Source organism: Limulus polyphemus, unplaced genomic scaffold (assembly GCF_000517525.1).
Source record: "Limulus polyphemus unplaced genomic scaffold, Limulus_polyphemus-2.1.2 Scaffold541, whole genome shotgun sequence".
NCBI lineage: Eukaryota > Metazoa > Arthropoda > Merostomata > Xiphosura > Limulidae > Limulus > Limulus polyphemus.
Window position 1 is genome coordinate 26,306 of NW_013666151.1, and position 17,551 is coordinate 43,856.

General features: G+C 33.0%; 1 protein-coding gene across 5 annotated transcripts in view; it reads right to left on the bottom strand.

The window, feature by feature from the left end:
* The window catches only part of LOC106458980 (cubilin-like), a 61,018-nt gene that overhangs the window by 20,830 nt on the left and 22,637 nt on the right, over positions 1–17,551 (bottom strand). For all 5 annotated transcript variants that reach the window (XR_002610482.1, XM_022385352.1, XM_022385353.1 and 2 more), the window contains 8 exons: positions 16,758–16,935; positions 15,135–15,343; positions 13,674–13,881; positions 12,526–12,734; positions 11,985–12,026; positions 10,898–11,081; positions 6,050–6,243; positions 1,592–1,814 (listed from right to left, as the gene is read on the bottom strand). Coding sequence is in view for 4 of the 5 variants with exons in the window: in XM_022385352.1 (XP_022241060.1) it covers positions 1,592–1,814; positions 6,050–6,243; positions 10,898–11,081; positions 11,985–12,026; positions 12,526–12,734; positions 13,674–13,881; positions 15,135–15,343; positions 16,758–16,935 (1,447 nt within the window). In the remaining variant the exon portion in view is untranslated. The remainder of the gene's footprint in view (positions 1–1,591; positions 1,815–6,049; positions 6,244–10,897; positions 11,082–11,984; positions 12,027–12,525; positions 12,735–13,673; positions 13,882–15,134; positions 15,344–16,757; positions 16,936–17,551) is intronic.

Here is a 17,551-nt window from a genome sequence, read left to right on the forward strand (position 1 = left end):
CTTTCGGTGTCAGCAGCCACGCGTGAATTTCTCTCATCCTGACCTTGGCGAGCTCTATAGACCTCCACTCGCACTACCTCCCCTCCCAAGCTCAGATTGTGTCGTTGAACAACGCGATGGTACCTTTCGTTGTCAATCACGTGGCGAGCTTCCCTCTCCTCTACTGTTTCATTTTCCCTTCCTTGACTGTGCCAAACACTATCTTCTTCCTGCCGAGCTTCCCTCTCCTCTACTGTTTCATTTTCCCTTCTTTGACTGTGCCGAACTCTATCTTCTTCCTGCCGAGCTTCCCTCTCCTCTACTGTTTCATTTTCCCTCGCCAGACTGTGGCGAGCCCTATCTGCTACCAGTCGAGCCTCCCTGTTATCCTCAGACTGTGATTTTCGGGAGATTGCGTGCCACTCTCTGTCACGGGCCAAACGTTTTTCTCTTTTGACTTCAGACTGCCGGACTTTGAAGCGGGCCACACACGCTCCCGACTGGTGGAAGGTTGTTCCTGACCAACAAAGTATGTTTCTAATGAAGTGGAACTCGTGGATGCCTCATTTCCTCCAGTATTGCTTGAGGGGCCCGGCCTCACACCCTCAACCGATTCAGAGCCTTCATAATCTTTCGCAGACCAACACACCTTCATTCTTTTAGCATCCTTAGACACTCTGCTTAAGCTACTTTTCTTTTTTGATGTCAGGGTATTTATTACGTACAACACTTACTCCTACTTAAAAAGACTACAAAAAATAAACCATGTAACTGAATTTTTAAACTCCAAGGATAGTGTTCATAAAAAAGAAAAAAGATAAGAAAGAACGCAGTTCGCGAGTCCAGCGCAAAAGAGCAATGCCGAGTGGATGGGCGAGCGACCCTTAGCAAAGAAATACTTCTTTTAAAGAAATATAATCTTAAAAGCAAAAGAAATATAACCTTAAAAGCAATAAATAATACCAAAACATAAACAAAATAAAGCACAGACAGCTGGAGTGACGCAACAAATTTTTGCAGGAGTTGTTTTCTTTCCAACATAGAGATAATAAACATTGTTTTGAAAATTTTACATTGTATTCACTGTTACTATGGTAATCATTAAAACAAAAAAATGTCCATAAGAATAACATTGGTACTTTGAAGACCCGTGGGGCGGAGCCCTAAGGTGAATTCCAAAAATCCAAGTAGCCTATAACCTTCTCACGCATGTATAGAACAAAGAAAAAAAGATTCATCGAAATCAGTGCACCCGTTTCTCTGTGAAAAGCAACAAAATCACGTCCAAAACCGCACAAAAGCAGGTTTTTGAGCGGCCGCCATTTTCTTTCCAAAAGGCGTATGACAGTTTCAAGTAGCCTATAACCTTCTTACACATCCATAAAACAAAGAAAAAAGTTTCATCGAAAACGGTGCACTGGTTTTCCCGTGAAAAGTGAACAAAAACACGTCCGCGAGCATTACCGACAGACAGACAGAAATTGAGATAAGACTTGTTTCGGCTTCTCTGGTGTATGAAACGTGAAGATATGCAAAAAAGTACACTATTCTAAGCAATATACAGACAGAACTCTTATTTTATTTATATAGAGATAACCTAGAGAATACTTACTTGTACCCGTGAGAAGAAATCAAAGAACTTTTAGTCTTGAAGTAGTTGAAGACAAACTGAACTTGCTCCCCTGGAAGACCCTTGAAGACATACTGACAGTAAAGACTGGAAGGATAATTGGAAGGATATCTTGGAGAGTTGAAATCGCCAGTTTTACTGCTCTCACTTTTGTATATAAAATGGCAGGTTCTATTAGGAGATGGAGTACCAGGAACCCTATAATCTAGAAGAATAGAAAATGTTAAAATAACAGTTTTTCATGATTAGCGTTCTAAATTTATAGTATCGAAGAACAATCTTGTAAGTGATTTAAATTTATTTTCTAAGAAAAAAAAAATTAGAAGAACTGTCTTTTAAACGTACTAAATATGTATTCAATAACAATATGAAACAGGGTATCAATGTCTTGAAAATTAAAATAGGATAAAAAAACGTGCTTTTAGGAATATAAATCTGCTACTTAGTTTATGGTTAAATAAACAGTTTCATTATATAAAATATTCTGGAAAACATGAAAGTTAAAAAGGTTCCACAGTTCATACGCATATACATATATATTTTGATCTACTAACGAGTAGAGAAAAGACGATTAAGGAGTGAATCCACAGTTAAACTAGTTCGTGGATCACACGGACTGATTCATACAGTCTTGAGGAACCAAACATAATTCACACTAATGCTTTCATAGGAGAAAGAGGTCATTTGCACCTGATCCTACCAAATCTATAAGTCCTAAACACCGATGATTTGAAAATGTGGAAAAAGTGTTTTCATATCCTCTGGACATTAACAAAAATATGATGGACTTTCCTAAGGGGTACCTGAAGAAAGTTATGGGCTATATTATTTTCTGTCTACAGTATCCCTATTTATGTAATTTATTTTCGTATTCCAAGTAAGGTATCATGGTTTCACATGTACATTTTCTGAACAATATATTGTATATTTTAAAAAGATCACCAAGTTTACATATGTGTGTTTCAGAGCTGTAGCTACCTAAAGCAAAGACATGGATTCTGATTGTGAAAGAACAAAGCCTGAAGCGCATCCAAAAAGATCAAGAACAGATATACAAACATATATTATATCCCATGTTAAAATGTGTGAATTCATAGCAAGCGCTTTTAGGAGCAGCTGAATTACACAAGTTTGAACCAAGATTCAAGTTTAGTGTCCAAAGATCACCAAGACAGGTATGCATAAGTGATTCATGTTTAAAACCCAAGGACCACCAAGACAGGTATATATCAGTGATTAAAGTTTAAAGACCAAATACCATCAAGACAAGTACATATCAGCAAATCAAGTTTAGAGTCCACCAAGTTTAAAGTCCACCAAGACAGGTGATTCAAGTGTATATGACGAATATGTATGTTTTTGGCAAATATATATATAAAAGGATTCATATCATGAAAGTCGTTAATAAAGTACAACGAACTATGCTCAAATGATAGAACCCAGTCTCTGGCAATCGAAAGGTCAATAAAATGTTTTATTTTTTCTATTATAACACTAGTTGTAGCTGAAGTACGCTACTATAAATATTACTATATCAATTACACAAGACAAAGGCCTGCACCATTTGCACACACTGTTGAAAGTAATAATGTTGACTTGATCCACCTCAAATGAAAATATAACTGCTTATGACATGTTGTTTGATCACATCAGGAAAACTGTACTTCATGTTGTATCAATGGTTGAGCTGACTGAACAACTGATCTCTCAAAATATGGCAGTGAAGTCTGGACAGGTTTTCTGACATTCCCAGCTCTTCTTCCAAGATATTCGTGGCTGGACAGGAATAAAGATGGCAACTTGATTCATAGCTATTTATCCTGGAGCTAATGTGTAAATATACACGTGTCTGCCATCTTCCAGGCTGTCAGTGCCTTGCGAATGGACTCGTGTGTCAAGAAGCTTTTAAACGTATTCCAATATGAAAAATTAAGAGGAAGGTTCAACATATCGGAAAACTTCAGATTATGAGAATGTAGATAAGGATCATTATGGAGCTTAGTAACTGATATAATATAATGCTCAAACATGTACTCTAATTGCACCAACTTTATGCTGTGTCACATTTTTAAATTATCCATGTATCATGCAGCCGAAGGTTTGAATTGTAACGGTAGATTTAGTAGTATTGCACAATAGTAGACCGATTATTAATGATTTTGTTTGTTTGAAGTTAAGCACAAAGCTAAACAATTGGCTACCTGTGCTCTGCCCACCACGGGTATCGAAACCCGGTTTCTAGCGTTGTAAGTCCGCAGACATACCGCTGTGCCACTGGGGGGCATTATTAATGAAAATAGCAAAATGGTAACATCTTTCTTATTTTACTTTCAGTAGACATTGGTCGTTATATATTTTACCAGCGTATGTCATTAATAGATTTAGATATTGTTAAATACAACAAGTATAATAAAAAATATTTTTATACATACAAGTAGTGATCGATATTATTATTATTTTTAAATGATCCCTACTTTGGTAAATCACTGCAATTATGTTAGTATGAGCCACATTAGGGATAATTTTTATTTTATTTTAAGTAAATCAGTTTTTGTGGTTTTGTCTTTCTTGTTTCAATACTTTTTGTGGCATTAAAACTTTCTATATTACTATAGCTAATTAGGTTACATACATATCGACTCCTACTTATCTTTATAAAATTTAAGATTTTTGTATTGCGCTTGTTTGTTTCCTTTTTATTATCTCCACCACCTAAGGTGACGGATATTATGTTTCACTCCTCTGTGTGTGTGTTTCTCAGCAGTATTTCTCGAAAACGGCTGAATGGATTCGGACGAAAGCTGGTATAGATTTAAACAATGGCCCAACTTTGAAATGATTAGTTTTCGTAGGGACAAAGTCAAAGGTGAAGGTCACGAAATCCAAAAAAAATCCCTATCTGTTAACATGGGGATCAAATTTTTCGCACTATTTTTCCTCTATAACCGAGTCAAAAATGATCAGATTTTGATGAAACTTGGTGAACATATATAGAATATTATTCCTTATTGTTCTGCCTGTCCTGCCAAAAATGGTCCTTGTAAGTTGAATACTCATCAGGATCTCTACCAACCTACCCTCAAATCTAATTATGTGCGCAAAGTAGCGCATCGTCCGTTTTATATATATTTATATATACATATACTAGTATCCCTTTTGGTACAAGAAAGGAATCATCGGGATCCCACGCGGAAGAGTTCTGTGAAAGAATTAGAGTGATAAGAGTCGTCATTTTTTCTGTACGCTTGTCTGGAAAAGTAATTTACTTACATATTTAGATGAAAATTTGTTGAAATGGTGAAATTTTGATTCGCTCTGTAAACACGTATATGGCGATTTAGGCGGCTTTATGAGAACAATAAACTATAATTTTGCTCAGTCAATATTGCGAAATAGTCATTGTTAATATTCATACATTTTAAAGGTGGTTTTAGACGGGCAATTTTCATGGCCGCCATTTTGTTTCATCCCGATTCCTACTATTAAGTACTAACGTACTTAATGATTCATGACAAAGAAAAATTTGGTGAAGGATGAAAAGACGTATAGATCATTACATTAATTTACCATTACCATGTGACTTCCGGTCTCGAGTGTATGTCCCAGAAACATGAAATATAAAGATGATTAGTCATTTTATTAGCATGTAACTGACATTTAAAGTTGGAATTACACATTTTTACTTTTTTAACCGTAGGTCATTATGTGTTAATTACAGAGAAGAAATGTTATTTTAAACTCTCTAACCGTTACTGCAGTTTTCATCACATTTTCATAATACAAAAACAATCCCAAATCAAACATTTCACATATAAGAATAACATTTCTATGGTATTTTTATTCGAAACTTTAACAGAGCTAGTATAGCTCATTTTGCTCAGGTACAATGTCATTTTGATTTTAAATTTACTAGATGTATCATTATGTTTTATGTACATGTCATTTTATAATAAAAACCATTAAGTGGGATTCAAGACTGCTAATAAAATTACGTGAATTCTTGGTCCAAACTACCTTTTACAAATTCCATCTATCATTTTAAAGTGTACATATATGTTACCATCATATGTAGCTAATCAAATTTCACGATAAAGTCTGATACCAATCACTCTAAATCTACTCGAAGTCCATCAGCTAAACTCCATAAGAACACATAAGACTAGCTGTTAATGAGAGAGAGAATGTAATGTAATATATTTATATTGAAATAAATAAAGTACTTCTTTGTTGAAATTCCTACAAAATGAACTAATGTAAAGTATTTTAAGTATTATTTGATTCAAAATTGAAAGTTCTTGCAATGACTTTTCACTTTAGCATCTTATGACTGTATAAATCAATTACAGAGAGTGAAAAAAGGCACACACACTCACAAACGCATTACTTATATCAATGTGAATAACACTTATGTACTAAATAAAAAAAATTAAAAGCCCTTACCGGTTTCAAAGGTATATCTTGCTTTAAATCCTTTCCCTTGAGAAGAACCACTACTAAATATCAACATGAGTCGAGGGCCATCTGATACAAGAGTAGGAGGAGTCGTTTCACCACAGAACACGTGATCGTATTCGTCTACAGCATTCCTTTCCTCCTGACCCTGCAGGTAGAGCTTAAGATAGGCCTCGTTACACCTAATATGAGGAAAGATTTGAAATAAAAGAATTGTAGAGTAATGAAAATTAACATTAAGGCGTAGATAACATTAGTCTATGAATAATTATCCCTTTTCTTTTTCATATGTGTTTTGTTTATTTAAGACTTAACGTGAAATTATTCGACCCATAAAACATTTCGATTACAATATTGTAACTGGTGTTATTACAAATTAATTCCAGGGAAATTAGCAAAATTATTTTCTTGCAGCTTCAGATTTTTATTTTCATATTATAATAAAATACCATGTATAAAAAAATCGACTAAAAATGAATATTAAGATAAATAATAATAAAACATTGATTAGTGTACAATCGCTTCTTAAGTTAAAAAATAAAAACAATAACAACACTAAACAAGCACCAAATCCATTCAAATCTTGAATATTAAACATTTTCATTAATCAATCAATATTTCTAATAAATATTTCGCAGTGTTCCTTCTTAAAGGATGAGTTTGTTTGTTTGTTTGAAATTAAGCACAAAGCTACACAATGTGCTATCTGTGTTTCTAGCGTTGTAAGCCCGCAGACATACCGCTGTGCCACTGGGGGGCCTTAAGGGATGAGAAACAATACAAAATGTTAACGAAATATGTTCATATAATTTGATATCTATTGAGCATTATTTTTCGTTAGCGCTTTCTGGTGCTGAAATGACAGTTGTAATTTATATAGTTTACGATCTGACATACTGAAATTTAGCAAACGTTTAGATTTTTCAGAAACCTAGAGGCCTGGAATGACCTGATGGTTAGGGTGCTCGATGTACAACCTGAGGGATGCAGGATCGAACCCCGTTTTCGAACATGCTTATCTTTTCAGCCGTGGGGGCGTTGTAATGTAATGTTCAATCCCACTATTCTTTGGTAAAGAGCAGTCCAAGAATTGGCGGTGGGTGATGTTGATTAGCTGCCTATCTAGTCTACCACTTTAAATTTAGGGACGTCTAACGCAGATTGCCCTGGAACAACTTTGTGTGAAATTCAACAAACAAACAAATTTGAAAACTAGGTTTAATCTTTCAAAACAAACTGCCAATCTATACTATTCACCTATTTAAAAACTATTAAACTAATTTAGAACTTAAAAGGTATATCTTTCATCGTTTTAGTGCAAATGTTGTATTTGTATGAAGCATTTACAAGAGAAAACTCAAACTGATATCATAGAACACTGAGCTGCTGTTGTCAGCTAAACAGAATACAATACTTCGCAGACAAACAACTGAAAACTGAGAATGTTGGACAAAAATTTGCTAAAATAATGTCCTCTGGTAAATTACAACCATCAGATGTAAAGAGTATGAAGTAAAATGTGATATTATAAAAAATAATTATTACTTAGACAGTATATAAACTTTGATGTATCTGAGCTTGATACTAAAGGGACTAAACAGGCTTAGTAACAACTTATTAGTAAATGTCTCAAGAACTTTTCGGTAACAAAGTTATATCAACTTGCTTTAGTTTAATCAGCATTCATTCAGTAAAGGTATTTTTACAGACAAGAAAAATATATGAATACCTATTAGACTTACCCATGGTTAAACAACAATATCATCAAAATACGTATCCACCTACAAGTATTCAGAGTATAGTTTAATACATTAATATACTTTCCCATCATGAATCTAGGTATGTTAAAGATAATTGATTCTCTGTGTTAGGAACTCGAATTTCCTTAATGCCACGAACGTCCATGACTAGACAGGAGCCACTGTATGAATACAAATTAATGCTCTACAGAAACTTTGCTTTCAAAGTTATGAACTAGAAATAAACTTTTTAGATTAATAAATCTCTCTGCACACTTATTAAAATTTATCTTTGAAACTAAAAACTAAAATGTAGCAGAAACGTTTTACAGGTCTATAAACCAAGTCTGGCAGTTTTATGCGTAACTTCACTTTTAATCATTCAAGTAAACTTATAATTCATGTTCTAGTTATCTCTTTTACCAACACCGAAAAGTACGCTTTTATAAAACATATTGAGAAAATAACGTTAGACGTATGTATTGCTTTTTCTGTAAACAATAACATATGTTTCTCCATTGAAAAAAATAAAAACAATATACCAGATCAGAATCTGCAGTCCCAAAGATGTTGTATAATTTGTTATTCTTCCCATAGGAGAACATTCAAAAATTAAACCAAGTACTGTTTTCGAATCATCGGTTCACATCGCTTCGAGCGAAAGATATTTTGCCTAATCCTGTGTATTCATAGGTTTACAAATACCCTTACAGTAACTACAGAACTTACACACGTCGATAAAGTAGTATATTAATATAAGAATGGACACCGTTGAAAATAAAAAAAAAATTCTAGAAACCAGTTGGTTAGCTATTTTCGGATCTTCGCTCAAAGCTACTCAATTTCTGTCTACGCTAGCCTTTCAATTTTGAACTGACATATTAGAGAGAAGGCAGCTAGTCAACAGAACTCTTCATCAGCTCTTTTCTACGGTCTTCTGGCCGAATAGTGGGATTTGACTGTCACCTTTATAACATACCCACGGCCTCAAAGTGCAGAGCGCGTTTTTTTTTCTTTTCTTATTTTTTTCGCGGTAATGGGACGCAAATGCTAGACCCTCAGTTAAGTTGTATTTTGCCCCCCAGTGGCACAGCGGAATGTCTGCGGACTTAGAACGCTAAAAATCGGGTTTCGATACTCGTGGTGGGCAGAGCACAGATAGCCCATTGTGTAGCTTTGTAAGCTCATGTTGGTTAGAAAAAAAATTACCCATTGCGAAAATAGCTTTTTTTTCGGTTTACTCTTCTGAACAATATCATTAGTCAAAAAAGACGATGATTTAGCCTATTTTTTGCTTCAATGGAAAACTCGCTGCTCCAAATCGATAGATCGAAATTGCCGACGACTGCTTCAACGACATGCAATTCTAGTTCGGAATGGAACCTTTATCTTACAAAAGTAAAAGGCCTAGATTGTTAAATTGAATCAGAGACGTGGGGGAAAGCAGCCATAAAGTGTATTGGTAAGTATTAATAATGCAACAAATGGTAGAAGAAAACGACCACGGCTAAATTACAAGGAGAATATTGTGAATATCAATGATAAAGTTGTACATAATGAAAATGACAATATGGATTTTATTGATAATGACGTTTTGGCCTTCTTTAGAGATAGTGATGGTGAAGGAGATGATGACAAAGAAAGTGAATACGCTACGAAAGAATGTAAACATGTATATGATGTCAGAAATGTTTCCGGAATAGATTATTCTTCGACAAGAGATTTACCATGTTGAAAATCATGTGAGAGTGAATCCTTTATTTCTATTGATAAAGCAGGTCGTGTAATTACCTTCACAATTTCAGTACTGAAGAAAATGTGTTCTTTTATCTTACTCAATGATGCAGACAAATTATTGTTTAATATAGGATAGAAAATATATCCAGTAACAAGATAAAGAAAAATATCATTGAAGTACAATCAAAACTGTCGCTACTTTCTATCCAGTGAAGGGTGTTATTAGCTCCATTGTGTGCTGTTTCTGTAAATTCGATATCAGAACCTAATAGACTATCTGACAATTTATCCTGATACAATATCTTGTAAACGCATTCCAAATGAGGCTCTTTACAATTACAATACTAGTTATCTAACATTCCTAATATATACAGCTAATATCCGTTGATACATCAATCTTTATGTAACCATAACGCCATCTATAGTTAATATTTTCCTCTATAAAAAGCTGTGAAATTCTTATCATTAATACTCTCGTTTCGTATCGTTCCTGCAGTCGAATTCCAAGATCGACTTTTCGTGATCCTACCCCTAGTACAAAATGTTACCCAATTTGCCCGTATGACAGGTGTTAGAATTATGAATAAGAACTGCTAAATAAAAGTAAAGGAGAGTGTATACTTGTATATCAACTACACCATATCTGCCACATCAGTACCCACGAGGCCTTTCGTCTAATACCAAAGTTTATCATGACGGCTGAGATACGACAGATATAGTAGTGGTATTTCTATTAGTAAATTGTTAGAGAACAATCATTATTGTATGAATTGGATTAATTAAGTTGAAGAGAAATTTTTCTTCAGTTTTATTTTTATCTAATCTTTAATGAGCCAACGTTAAAAAATAACTCGAGTAATTTTGATCTATCTTCGTTTTAAATATGTAATGTTTTTATTTATTCATTTTCTATGTATATTTTGCACATTGTAACGTACAGGTAACAAGTCAATTGTTGTTACTTAATATACATACATATTCATACTTACAGGTAATAGTCTAAATAAACCACAGAACTACTTCTGCGGGTTCCTCAATTGAACAATGTTACTTCTAGGTAACGTATCCATTTATAACTTACCAAAATATATTTCAGAAAATTTTTTTGTGTGCAATATAGACCTACTTAAGTACAAAATTCATAGAATAATTTTTTCCAAAGTATTTTTATAATACGTGCAATAGAGGGCTAATCTTACGTCATTCTATACGAAAATGGCGCCCAACCGGTAATGACAGTCTAATTTAAAGTAACTTATTAGAATAGAATAACATAATATTTGAACGACCGTTTAGTGCATTGGATTAACTTATAAACTGATGACGACTCCTAGAGGATTAATTTTAAATTATCACATACTCCTCGTCCTTGCTAGGGATTTCAAACTTGTCAAACTCCAGCCTGACTTTCTCCAAGTACTGGGCGTCCTTCATGCCATAGATATAGTAACGACAAACAATGTTAGCGTAGTAGAGAAATGGCCAGTTAGGAGAGAAGACTGTTCCGTTAGATTCCTGCTTACTTAGTATTTTCTGATCACATTCTATAGGTAATAAAAGTTAACTAATCAAATAATGTGAAACAGAAAAGTCTAATTGAGAAACACTTGTATATATTTGTATAATTTTACTTTGAGAAAGACTAACCTCTTTTTTCAGCCACAACATTTTTATACATCTAAGTACATTTTATATCATGCTATAAAAAAAAACCCTACATTCTGCTAACAAATCATAAGTTTAGTTTACTTGATAACATTTAAGCCCGTGTATTACATTTCCTATTATACAAACGTTCTGCCAGCAAACGAGGCTGAACGCTTACTTTTTAATTTATTTTTCCTGAAATAAACCGGAAAGTTAGTTTTGTTATTTTGTAGTTTCATGCATAAACATCGAAAGCAATGCTATATACTTTATGTAAGTTCACACTGTGCATGCAAAGAAAATACATTTAGCAAGCCAAGTAATTATTAGAGCAATTACAATTGTATTATGTGTAAAAGTGACAGCCAATTATATATCAACATAGACCCGAATATATCTTACAAGTCAATCAAATTATCACTACAGTTCCCTGCAAAATCATATTATCCAATGACATTTTCATTGTAGTCTCAAGTGAAGCAAAGCTATCCAATAAATATTTTTAACCAACGTTAACTAAGTATATTAAAAAGAAAATTCAGCATAATTAAAAATATAATAAAAACACGTTTTTCAATTACAACATATCAAAAACATAACAAAACCAAATGGAAAAATAATAACACTCAAGTGATATTAATTCAATATATTAGTTCAAAGTGTATATTATGATTAGTCGTAATAAGAACGAAATTTTGACTACTGTTTATTTACTTTTATAGAGGAAGTGTACTTTACAAATACAAAAATTCACATTCATTAATTTTCTACAAAGATAAAGTATATACACTGTACTTTACCTGTCCCTCTAATGTGTTGAGCATCATACTTTCCTATGAAAGCTGTGGTAAAAAAAGAAGCAAATATTAGGTAAAAAGTATATAATCTATCTACCTTGTTTATTAACGCTAACGCTTACTCTAATGTATACGTGTTTCTATCTATGTATGTGACTGAATTTCACCACAAACAAAAATCCATAAAAAAATTCACACTTTTCCTATTGAAGATTCAGACAATGAGAAAAATAACTGTGGTATGTGCAACAACCATTTCTTTATTACAGAACACAATTTTAAATATAAGTACTCTCTTCACAACAAGAACACGACATTCACTAGGACTGTACGGGAAAGTTTGATTATATCTTTGTTGATGTAATTTCTACATATAGTACTAAAAAAAATGGAGTTCCTAACCTACTAGTATAAGAAACTTACTAATCACGTGATGTAAGGAACGAAATTATTCATCCAATCATCCCTTCTTGATTTGACTAGGAAATTCACAATTAAAATAATAACAGAAATATAAGCAAAGCTAATATATGAGTTTAATTACCTAGATTCACAAAACCTTCGCTAAATTCAAAGAATCCAGAAAACCCGCGGTTCTGAGTATCGGCTGTTCTTCTCAACGTATTAAACTCCACATACAGATTCTCGGCGGACGAATATACCATGAGATTACGCCTCTGCCCGCAGTAAGTCCCAATCAGTGGATCATTTTTCGTTTTGCCATCAAATACCTTCACGTGGTCGAAGGGGCAGCTGAAGACATGGAAAACAAAAAGGTGTGTAAGGAATTCTTAAAAAATACCTCTGTGTATAGTAAGATTAGTGTTATTTAATTATTAGATCAAGTCGTTAATTAATCAAATAATAAGAACTCTAGAATAAAGCAACTGCTGATTAACTGCATTCGAATGTGAAGCTTAGGGCGTTTATTAATTAAGTAAACCCCAGAGATAGAGTAGCGCGTACATAGTCCTACAATGACTTATCACTTCAGGTTCACGCAGGGATCTTAAAAAAAAAGCTCCACTGTGTTAATTTAAGGTTGATATAACTCAGCTAAGGAAGAAATTATGTCGTTAATAATAAACATATTAGATTATGTCGTTAATAATAAACATATTAGATTATGTCGTTAATAATAAACACATTAGATTATGTCGTTAATAATAAACACATTATGTCATTCGTTGTTTGCTTGCATATCTCGTGAAGTTTCTAACACTTCGCTGACGTCAAAATTGTTCTTTATGTAACGGATAAAAAGTAAAGCCGATTTTTTTTCTTTGTAACAACTTTGAATCAGAGCGTTTTCTTAGCCGGTCAATAGCTCTTCTAGTTAGCTGATAAGTATTTCGTTTATTTTAGAAATAAAGTAAGAAATGTTTTTAATGTTTCGTAATATCGATTTCACATATAGTAAGAAAACTACATGTTATGCTTCTCCATAGCTTTTAGTGTTTCAGCAGAAAGTGATATCGCAAGATAGAGCACGCAATAGAAATAGTTTTGGATCAAATTTATTTAATTAAAAAAAACAAACTGAAATGATTTTTTTTTTAGACTTAATAATCGAGATTTCAAGGAATATTGAAAGAGAAGGAAGAATTTATATCCCTAATATAAGACTGAAATATGATTAGAATAAAACAATACATCGAAACAAAAAACTTTCTAAAAAGAATCTTAGCTTACTGAGGGCCTCCGTAGAACAAGTCAAAGTCCATAAATTCAAGTCGAACTCTTTGACCTGCTCTGCCAAGAAAGCGATATTGGCAGTGGAGGTTTTTAGGATATACCCCAGGGTAAGTTGGAGAAACAAAAAGTCCTTCTTTTTTTCTGTCGTGATATACTGTAAAAGTACATATAGAGCTGGGTGCTGGTGTTCCGATTGAATACTTGGCTAAAAGAAAGTTTTTTTTTTATATAAGTTTCAGGTTACAAAATTAAATAACGGAAGGAATATTAAAAATGTAATTTCTCTAGTTTAATAGGTTAAATACTAAACATATATCCCTACCTTAAACTTCAATTTCCTTGGATACTGAGGTTTAAAGACATTCGCCTTTAAAAATGAAACTACATGGTTATCCAACAAAAGGTGAAACTTCTTTTTTTTACTAATTCTGACTTCTGATTTGTCTTAAATAACCTTCTATAAAATGAGTCTAAGAGACAAAAGATAAACTGTGAGACCGACTGGTAGATATGTATATACAAGAGTCAAACTAATATTTAACAAACGAAAAAAAACAACAACAAAAACAGTGTAAATGTACCAGACAAACATTTATTTATAAATATAACTTAATGTATCAGGGGTCAATGTCATGCTAATTATTTTCAATATCAAAGATAGCTTTAAGTCATTTTACTGTTGCTAAACTATACTAGGTAATATAATTAGAACACAGTATATAACAAAGTTAATAAACGGAACAAATTTCATTAGTATGCAGTAACACTATATGATTAACACATGGTACAGAAGATAATAAACACAATTTAGAAATATATATATATTACATTTCACACAGTACAGAATATAATAGCAGACAATACAGAATATAATTAGCAAACAGTGCACAATAAGGTTAATCGATGCAGGAAATGGTTTGCACTAAAACCGACCTAGTGTTAATATAAAGGAGTGAATATAAATTGAGCAAAATACACGATATGGTTAACACGTGGCTCAGAATCTAATAATACATAATATATGATATGGTTAATACATGGTACAAAATCTACTAGCATACTCTACACGATATGATTAACACGTGGTACATACAGTACGCGATATGGTTAACACGTGGCTCAGAATCTAATGATACATAATATATGATATGGTTTAATACACGGTATAAAATCTAATATCACACACTACACGATATGATTAACACATGGTACATAATCTAATAGCACACTCTACATGATATGATCAACACATGGTACACAATGTAATTGCACGCACTACACGATATGGTTAACAAATAGTGCATAAGCTAATAAAACACAGTGTTTGGCACACGGTACAGAGGATGGTACATACTCTAAAGAGAGAATACAATTATTACGTTTTACAATCATCTGATTGTTGAAAAAAAAATGCTATATTTCCAAAGTTCATGAAGTAAGACGCACAGACCTACTTACAAGCATTAACAAACTCGTACGTTCCTTGGAAAGCATTTGGTGTTACCGTACTGGCATCACTATAGAAACTGATGGTAAGTGTTTGGTACATAGAGATACGGGTACGTGGTAACGTCTTGCCACAGTAACGCCCTCCAAAGGGGGTTTCAATAAGTTCCTTTACAGGATCGTCGATCTCCGTGTATAAATCAATAAATTCGTGATTGCATCTTGAAAAAAGAAATCAGATTTGTAGATGCACTTTTATTATTTTTAAGTCTTATGACGATATTTTTTAACCTATTAGTATTTTGTTATCTTTTGTCTTTACATTATTCCCGTTTATTACAACACACACACACACACTCACTCCTCTCCCCACTGGCTCAGCGGGTTGTCTGCTAAAAATCGGATTTCGATACTCGTGGTGAGCGCAGCACAGATAGCTCATTGTTTAGTTTTGTGTTTAACAACAAACAAATAAACAAACTTATTACAACTTTGGGATAAATTAATTTTTTGTGTATATTCTGTAATTTTCATGTGTTTTTTTTTCTTATAATGTTTTAGTAAGTTTGATCTAGTAATGCTTGCATATTTTTGAAACATTTCTATACATTTTGTTATATTTTTTATTTGTATGAACGTCAGATTTACTGATGGTGTCCAGAAAACATCTGCTTTTTGAACTTTGTTTGAACTGTTTACGCATCAAGTTGCTTGTGGGTTCATGATTTTGTTGGTTACAGGCCCTTAATAACGTGAGTAACACATGTAAACAAAAACACCGTCAATATCTTGATTAATCCAACTAACTACTGCTGAGATCATCTATGTATTTTATCTCGAAAATAATGATTTCATTGAATTTTTATGGTGAGTTATCTACATTGATTATTGTAACAGGTGAAAAACAAGATTGTTCAACATGATGCAACATGGACCCCGGCTCTAGTGAATGTGTAAAAAATAATTCGATAAAACAAACTCAATATTAGTAATTAATATCTTATTTAAATATATATATATATTAGATATTTAATGCATAGTCTATTTTCATAAACAAAACTCAATAATAGTACAGATTAACTGTTTGTTTGTTGTTAAACGAAATATACGTAATGGGCTATCTGTGTTGTCCCCACCACGGTTATCGAAACGTGGCTTTTAGCGTTGTAAGCATACGGATGAGCTACTGGGTGAACAGAGATTAATAATATTTAAAAATAAAGCTTTTAAAGCAAGATTTTTTAAATAGTTACTAAAGATGTTAGGTGATTTATGTTAGGTGACTTATGTTAGGTGATTTATGTTAGGTGATTTATGTTAGGTGACTTATGTTAGGTGATTTATGTTAGGTGACTTATGTTAGGTGATTTATGTTAGGTGACGTATGTTAGGTGATTTATGTTAGGTGACTTATGTTAGGTGATTTATGTTAGGTGACTTATGTTAGGTGATTTATGTTAGGTGATTTAATTAAACGTACCCAATAACTTTTCCCCCGATAATTATTGGAGAGTGTTTGAAATTTTATTTATGTTTACAGACTAATTGAAAGAAATTTTTAAGAGTAAATCATCAAATCTTTTTTCTATAAAATATATAAATTAACAAAAAAAAAAACAAAAAAAAGTAGCTCACTCGGGTGGCGCTCCTCGAAGGTTAAACTTGTTAAATGTTATTTTAACCCTTTCGTCCTCAGCCGCTATGAAAACGTAGATACACTGACGAGAGTGGTTCATGAGATTTGATACGACTGGCGATTCGAAAGTTCCATTCTTTGTGTCTACACTGTTACTGACGAACAAGCGATCGCATTCTGAAAAATAGACGTTACACTAATCAAAAATATATCGAACTTCAACAAATCCTAGAAAAATGTTTGGAAACTGTTCTCCGCGATATAAAGCCTGCTTCATCCAAACTTGAATATCTGTTGCCAACAATGGCATCGTGTCTGTGAATTCAATTTCTAACTTACATCTAGCATATCCAGTTTTTGATAACTCTAAAAAAAACAAGTTTCCAATATTATCAACCGTAGTAATTCTGATTCATTCAAAACCAAATAAAATAAGTCACTACTTCCCCATACAGAAATCCTCCCAAATCTACAACTAAATGATCTTCAAAATTATGGATCCCTTGAGTAGATGATTAATCTATGCTGTAAATTTACTGAAGCTCAGCAGAGAGATTCATCTTCAATCATATAATTTTAACATGTTAGAGCACAAACATAATCAGAGTTGTGCTTATATTATGTTAGGATCTAAACACAATGTGTTTAATATTGTTAACGTACTAGGACACAGACACGATCTACGTCGCATTGTTAATGGAACAGGGTGGAAACAACGTATCTGATTTTGTTAATAATGGGATGCAATTTCTAGTTATCTATATCGCTAACACTCAAGTGTACCCGATCCCTA